The sequence below is a fragment of the Fukomys damarensis genome, unplaced genomic scaffold (genome assembly GCF_012274545.1).
Source record: "Fukomys damarensis isolate Sample0158 unplaced genomic scaffold, DMR_v1.0_HiC HiC_scaffold_30, whole genome shotgun sequence".
In the NCBI taxonomy this organism is placed as follows: domain Eukaryota; kingdom Metazoa; phylum Chordata; class Mammalia; order Rodentia; family Bathyergidae; genus Fukomys; species Fukomys damarensis.
In genome coordinates this window covers 57,573,648-57,581,994 of record NW_022900942.1, presented here as the reverse complement: position 1 = coordinate 57,581,994, position 8,347 = coordinate 57,573,648, and the positions used below count along the sequence as shown (strand labels likewise).

General features: G+C 37.7%; 1 protein-coding gene across 2 annotated transcripts in view; it reads right to left on the bottom strand.

Annotated features, from left to right (window-relative positions):
- Osbpl1a (oxysterol binding protein like 1A) overlaps positions 1-8,347 on the bottom strand; it is a 179,880-nt gene that overhangs the window by 127,381 nt on the left and 44,152 nt on the right. For both annotated transcript variants that reach the window (XM_010643791.1, XM_033757581.1), the window contains 4 exons: positions 3,870-3,931; positions 3,729-3,773; positions 2,005-2,078; positions 1,842-1,905 (listed from right to left, as the gene is read on the bottom strand). In XM_010643791.1, coding sequence (XP_010642093.1) covers positions 1,842-1,905; positions 2,005-2,078; positions 3,729-3,773; positions 3,870-3,931 — 245 coding nt within the window. The remainder of the gene's footprint in view (positions 1-1,841; positions 1,906-2,004; positions 2,079-3,728; positions 3,774-3,869; positions 3,932-8,347) is intronic.

Sequence of the window (8,347 nt, the reverse complement as noted above, 5' to 3'; positions counted from 1 at the left end):
TATATTTATATTTATATAAAAAGACTAATAATAGTATGTTATACATCGATAGCAGCAACAGCTTTTCCAGGTTCTGCAGTCATCTGAACAAAATTATAGACATTCAGCACATTCCATTAAAAACAAAACAAAAAAACAAAGAAAAGAATAATATCCAGACTTGCATTTTTGACAAGTCAAAAAGTTCCAAGTATATGTTTCACAACAAAGTAAATACAGTTAAAATTACTGAGTGGTACTCTCAAATAGTTAAGGTGGTAAATAATATGTTTTTGTCATGATTACAGTGTTTTAAATTCAAAATTAAAAAAAAAAAACTGACAGCTACAAATTGGGTGAATCTTGAGGACATTATCCAAAGTGAAATAGCCCTGTCAGAAAAAGACAAATGTCTTCTGACTCCCCTTAAATGAGGTACATAGAGTAGTAAACTTCAGAGACACACAAACTAGAATGGTGATTGTCAGGGTGGGGATGGGTGATAAAGAATTAGTATTTAATGGCTACAATATCAGTTTGGCTAGACGAGAAGCATTCCTCGGATGGATGGTGTTACCAGAGCAGAACAATGTAAGGACATGCTATGGCGAAGATGATTTCTATGTAATGCGTAATTTAACACAATTTTTTTTTTTTTTTTTTTGGTACTGGGGATCGAGCTCGGGTCCTTGCGTTTGCAAGGCAGGCGGTGGCAACACTGAGCTAAATTCCCAGCCCCTTTTATCACAATGTAAAAAAAAATACCTGCATAAGAAAAATGATACTGAGGTAAGCTTCTCCCTTAAGAAAGCAGACAGTGAGAAATATGTCATGTACATGTACAATCTGCCAAACTGAAATCCATTTATCTATAAAACTAATATATACTAATTTTTTAAAAGTGGGGAAAAAGAAACTGAAATGTAAACAGAATCTGCTTTATAGGAGTTAACTCAGGGTCCATGAGCTTGTATTGACATGACTCACAGATGTAGACTTTGAGCAGACAATTATATAAGAAATTGAAACTTATAAAAGTAGAAAAGGCACAATATGCCAGGACTAATCAATTCCACACAAGCAAAAGACCAAGGAAGGGGACTAACATGTTCACTGCTTTACGGAAGACAAGAATGAGTAGATGAATGAAAAGAAGTAAGACCAGAGTGCAGGGATGAAAAGATCAGACAGATGGGGGAGGCAGAGAGCAGAGGTCTGCGGTCGTGAGAGAAAGGGGTGAGAGGCAGGGTGTGTCGCTGCCTCACTGGGCTGCTGGACTGAACCTGTAACAAGCCCAGCCCAAGGGAATACAACTGGACCCCAGAGTGTTCACACAGGGAAAGGCAGGCTGAGTGCGCCAGGGGCAGAGAGACCGCATGGAGCACTGACCACACTAACAAACTCCAGGCAAGAAACTAGAGCATTTCTGGGCAACACCTATGACCAGTCCCTACTGAGGAAAAACCTGCTTTTCTCTGGCTGGTAAAATAAAACAGCTGGAAGTGGATATGGAGAACCTAAGACTCCCAAGTTTGACACAGCCTTTAAATTTTAACTGCAGAAAATATCCATTATCTAGATTTACCCATGTACAAAGACACACACACACATATATTTATATACACCAAATGTTAAAAGCTTTGTGTAGATGTTTTTGGATAATCTATTTCTTATACGTAGAGATAAATAATTATATATTATATATAATGTATATGTTTCAAAACAGATTCTACAAATTCATTTGTTTCAAATATAAATACATGCAATCGTTTTTTTACACCCTCCTATAGAATCGCAAGATTTTACAACTGATTTCGGGCAATCACTGGCAGAACTGATTTTATAATTTTGTCTCATCTTACCGTGCATACTGCTTGAGTCAGATGTTTGCATCCTTGGCGATAAATATTATGGGCTGCATCAGGCCTTCAAAATGAATATTATCAAGACAAAAGGAAAAGAGGTAAGTGAAAATTTTAGTCTTTCAAAATTTATATACTGACATTTAATAAATGTGATACTTACTGTTTCCGATACCATGAAAGGACTCCATGTTCTAACACTACCCAGAATAATCTCCAGCCAAAAAATCTTGAACTCTAAAGGAAGAATGACAAAGATTTCCCAAGCTGACACATCTAGATCCAAATATTTGAATGATAAAAAGCAATAAAGTTCTGAGTTGTATTGGAATCTTTCATCTAGAGAATAGTATTGAGCATGAAAAAGTGACCAAGCATGAACTTAGGTACCAAGAGCAGTAATGAAAACATACCCCTCACCACAGGGTGACAGGACACATGAAATGCCATACTGCTAAAACTAATGAACACAGTTCAGGGCTCTGACACTACTGTTCACGAATTTACTTATAGAAAGTATACCAGTGGTCTTCAAAGGTAACTTTCTCAAAGTCAATAATGAATGTGTAAAAACAGAAAATGATCCTAAATCTACTGTATATAAACACACATGTACACAAATTTATAGTGTTATGAGCTTTTATACCATGGATTGACTCTAGAACATAAATGAATTCCAAATCAAACAAAGTTTTAGAACCAGAAGATTTTGTATGTGTACCCTGGGATGATTCAAATACTAATTTTCTCCTAAGTCCTTCATGGTTTGATGTTCAAAACAAAAACAATACCACAAATCTATGATTTAGGGAGAAAAAAATGTATTTTTTTCCACTCCTTTTGGTAAAAACTTGTCACCTAAAAGTATTAGCTCATCATCAACAACAACAAAAATAGTGACTGATACAATCAGGGGAAGCCTCTTAAAAGTATAGCAGTATACAATGGTTTACATTTTTAAAATCTAAGAATGACTAAATTGTGGTGATGCATTCTAATTCCAGCACTCGGGAGGCTGAAGCAGGAGGATCACTGCAAGTTCAAAGCCAGCCTGAATTACATAGTGAGACCCTGTCTCAAAAAAAAGAATAATTAAATCACATATCTAGATGTTCCCCAACTTATGGTGGTGTTATGTCCCAATAAACATGAGGAGTTAGATACTGCTAAATCAAAAATGCATTTAAGGGCTGGAGCCAGAGCTCAGTGGTAGATCCCGTGCCTGGCACAGCTCAGGTTCTGAGTACCCCCACTACAGCACTGCCAAAAAACAAAAAATGACAAAGTATTTTGGCTTAACTAAGTCCACCTTAAATGTGCTCAGAAAACTTGCACTTGCCTACAGGTGCACTTGCCTAACAGAAAAAGCCTATTTCATGCTGCAATGTAAATAGCTCACATACACTCACAGGTGGTGGTGGGGTTATAATCACAATGGGATGCAAAAACAAAACAGGCCAGGGTGGGGGGGTAACTCAGTGGGCTAGTGCTTACCTAGCACATACAAGGCTACCAACACACCAAAAAAGGAAAAGGAAAAGATCAGTAACACAAAACACACCCTCCAAAACACACTGGCAACACAGGGCCCTGTACAGCTGCAGCTGATCCACCTGTGATCACACTCGGGTGGCTGGTGCCACAGACACTACCACTGCCCAGCACGGTGAGGGTAGCAAACCTCACATCACCAGCATGAGAAAGATCAAATGTCTAAGTTTCCACTGAATGCATATTCTTTCCTTATCACATAAAGGCAAAACATTTGCAAACCAAACCCTCATAAGGGGCCAGCTGTACGTGAGAAATTACTGAATTTTTTTTTAAGAACAGAAACAGAACATGAGAATTCTTCAAGTTTTATAATTAAAAACCATCCCAACCTACCTTCCATAGAGGGCCTTCATATCGTTTCAATGCTTTGTAGATGACCTATTGAAAACACGTTTCATTAAAAATGTACCTGTGTACTGCAAGCATTCAAACATCTTTCTAAATATTACACAAACCTAATTCACTGCTACGTACCTTATTACCAACAAGGATGTGTTTCATTTCAGCACCGTGGGCAAGGTCAAGAGGTTTCTGATCTGTGTGAAATGTAAGTGGAAAAAAAGTGATCATAAGCCTATTTGTACTATAAAATTGATGCTGCAACTGCAGCATACAATTATCATTGCTCAATTAACCACACCTTTGACCTAAAGAAAAAGCAAAACCTAATCAGAAGTTTGCATTTCAATTCAGTATGGTTACCATCAAGCCAGGAAAACAGATTAACTTCAGAATGCTCCATACAGAGTCTGGTCAGTCACAATTCTGGCTTTAAATCACTATATTTATTTTCTTTATCAGTTTTCTATGACTTCTACAACTAATTATCAGACTTTATAGTTTAAAGCAATATAGAGTGATTGTCCTAGTTAATTTAAACTTATAAAAATGTATTATCTTACAGATAATTATTAACCCTTTTATCAGTTCCAAACACCTGGGATGTACTGGCCAAGTTTTGTATATATTTTTCCTTAGCAGAATCCATTATGTGCCAATCACCAGTTTAGGCCCTGGGGATTCAGCAGTGAGCGTGACAGAAAAAAACTGGGGCTGGGGAGATCACAGAAGGAGGGGAATGAGATAAATTAATGACAATAAAAGACATAGCAGATAGTAAACCACAGCATGTCAAGATTTGTTTAAACGAAAACTCTGACAGAAAGACTGGGACACCATTTTAGATCAGAAGCTGAGGGGCTGCCACGGGAAGACTTGTGAGGAAGGGATGCTTGGGTTGACAAGCAAGCAATGGCCCTGTGAAAACAGAGAGGGAGGACACTCCAGTAGAGGGAACAACTAACCTGAAGGCTCTGATGTAGGAGTAAGCTACTGTGCAAAAGATAAAGAACAACAGGATTCCACAAATAAGAACATTATAGGCCAGATTTTTAGGAGCCTATATATATGTACATATGTACACACAAACATACATGTGTGTGTGCATGTGGTGTAGTCACTGAAGGGTTTTAAGTAAAAGTGTATTATCTGACATGTTCAAAACTGTCAAAGTGTCAAAAAAGAATAACTGGGGAAATGTGAATTTTAGCTGTCTTATGATTTTGAGAAATTATACTGTTAACAGGATAAGGCTATAATAGCCCTTGGGGCGGGGTACTGTCGATTGAACTTGGGTCCTTGCGCTTGCAAGGCAGGGCACCGAACCGCTGAGCTAAATCCCCGGCCCTATAATAGCCCTTTTTAAAGTAGTTCTCCTAAAACAAATTCATATCCCACAAAACTCACTAATTTGAAGTATATAATAGCTTTTAGTATGTTCACAAAGAATTGTACAACTATCACAAGGTTGTGTTTCTTTGAAGAGCCCTTTTTACTAATATACTGAAACATTTAGGGATGGAATGGTATGCCTTCCTTAAACTGCTTCAAGATAACACAGGAAGTAACAAGAGATAAAAGGAGACTAACCATTCTGATAACTCCTGAGAGTGAGGCTCATGGCAATTAATTATACTATGTGTGTGTGTGTGTGTATATATATATATATGTAATATATAGCATGCATATGTGATATATAAAATATGTATATCATGTCTATATACATATGTATGTGTTGTGTGTGTATACATATATAAATGTCAACATTGATCCTAACCATGTAATTTAGTTTTCTTCTCACTAAGTTTGTGACCAGAATCAGTTGTTATATATATATATATATATATATGTATATATATGTATCTTTTAAGCTTTGACAATTTCTATTATTTTTTTCTAAATGTCTATGGCTGCTGGGTGGAAAATAGCTTGTAAATGTGGGCAACAGGAAATTAGAGACTAGTCAGAAAGCCGTAGTAACATGCAGATCAAAGGCAATTATGGTTTGGAAAAAGTCATTAAGAGTTTTTCATATGAAGAGAAGTACATGGATCTGACATTTATGTTGGAGGAACATCTATAGAACTGCTGATAGGTAAAGCTGGGCTGCTGATATATCACTTCTTTAGTAAGAAAAAAACTTCAAATATCTAACAGAAATTAACAATCAGTTCAGCTTCTCTATGTAGCATGTCTTATTAAGATCTGCCAATTTTGTGTTACTCTCATTCTGTATAAATAGGACGCTCTTTACAAACCATTCCTTCAGGCAGGAGGAACAAAGGTAACATGATTTCTTTCATAGATTTCTGCCCTGATGCCAAAAATAAATTTTGAGTTCATGCCTACTAGATGAAATCGTAGGGTACAGCCTTATTTCTGGACTCAGTGTCTAAACTGCCAGGCACACAGCAAGAATATGATAAAATACACTGTGAACTAAACAAAATCATCTTCCTACCTTCATAAGCTCCATAACCAGTCATTTAAAAACAGGTACATTTCTCAACCACAACAAAATAAAGTACAAAATTTTAACGATGTAATGTTTAAAATTATGCATGGTAAGACAGATGCCATTTCTCTTCAATTTACACAGAATGTAAGCTCAAAACCCAATGGTACTTTAAACAGGAATGTAAGAAAATAATGTTAAATGCCATTTGTAAGAAGAAACACATAAAAATGTCATTAGTAATCCTTAACAAAGAAGGGTAGTACTGAGAAACATGGTCAGATATTAAAGCAATCATTAAAAGTACACACTGCAGATGGAACAGAAAGATGAAGCAATTAAAGAGAACACAACAAAAAAAGACAAGACATTCTTAAAACTTGAGAAGCTAAGTGTGGCGGTGCACACTTACCATCCCAGCACTGAGGGAGGCTAAGGCAGGAGGGTCACAAGTTCAGATCCCACCTGCCAACTCAACAAGACCCTGTCTCAAAAAATAAAAAGTGCTAGAGATATAGCTCAATGCATAGATCCTGGACTTAATGTCCAAAAAAAATGCTGAGAAAGGTATGACAAAGCAACAGAAAACATTACTTGGTAAAAGGTATAAAGACAAGCAAGCATCACTGCAGGACTCGCACAGGAAGTTTCCTGCCCAGACTTCCACCCGCCCTCTGACATCACTCTTCCCCTCAGGGTGCCTGGCAGCTTTCCTCTTCCTCACATGGGCTATGAGCTCCCAACTCAAGAGCTCTCACCCTGCTGTCCATCAGTGTCCTTTGGCTGGGTCACTGGGGCTCAGTCCCCACCTCAGTCTGCTCTTTGTTCAGCCTCTTTAGGGAGCCCTTCCCTTCCATCACTGTCACTCTAACTCCTTCATCCCTTGTTCGCTTTTCTGAACCTCACTGCATACATACACATATCACTCACTCACACACACACACACATGCATGCACGATTTGGTCTACATCATCTGATCAAAATATAAGCTCCAAGAGAGTTGGATGTGATGGTACATGCCTGTAGTGTCAGCTATCTGAAAGGAGGCTGAAGCAGGTGGATCACTTGAACATAGTTCAAGGCCAGCCTGGGCACTATAATGAGATCCCTATCTAAAAATATCTATGTACACATGACAGCTACAAGAGCATCAGGGCCTGTTGGGATATTTGCTGTTGAGTCCCCAGTCCCTTGGAACACATCACAGGCTCAGTAGTTGCTGAATGAACTGATCCAGTTAAGAGAAAAAATACTGGGGAAAAAAAATCAAACAATATTTACAAATCTCCCTCTAAACTTAGATGTCTTGGAAAAAATCAAAGAGGAATATCAACAAATTTCATTAGAAATATAAAATCATCTTTTTCTCAAAAAAAGAGTAGATAATGTAAAAATATAGCAATAAGAATTGTCTAATATCACTAGACTTTCAGGTGAAAAAAATACATTATTTCCACACGAATTACTATTCAGAGGTGACAAGAAGACTGTACTTTCAGGGACAATATGGAAAAAACCATCCACTGATGCTTGGTAAAAAGCCAGATTTCTCTACTTGTGCTTTGAGCTTCCTCAAGTGTCAGCCAGCCCACATCACCCCGCGGTCTGAGCGTTCCTACCTGGCACACACCAAGCACACCTGGCCCTGCCACATTAGCTCCCCTGCAACTCAGAACAAAGGTTGACAGACGGCACTCTTCGGAGCGGAGTTAGGAGACAGCTACTTCTGCAAAAAGGCAGGTATCCTTCCAAGAGAACTAAAAGAATCATATCACAGAGAAGTATGTGCACCCATGTTTATAGCAGCACAGTTTGTAATAGCTAAAACTTGGAAACAACCTATTTGCCCATCCGTTGGAAACTGGATAAAGAAGTTGTGGTTTTTCTATAAAATGGAATATTACTCAGCCATAAAGAGCGAGAGAATAGATTCATTCATAGGAAAATGGATACATATTGAAGATATACTCCTAAGTGAAATAAATAAGTCACACATGTGTAAATACCAAATAGTTTCCCTGGTGTGAATATTCTGCAACAATGCATAAGATTCTAATAAGATTACTGACATTTAGAAATTTGAAGAAAAGAGCTAAAGGTGTAGGGAAGGTGTGATACGTAGGGGAAGAACAAAAAGGGAAAAGAAAAAAATGTGAGA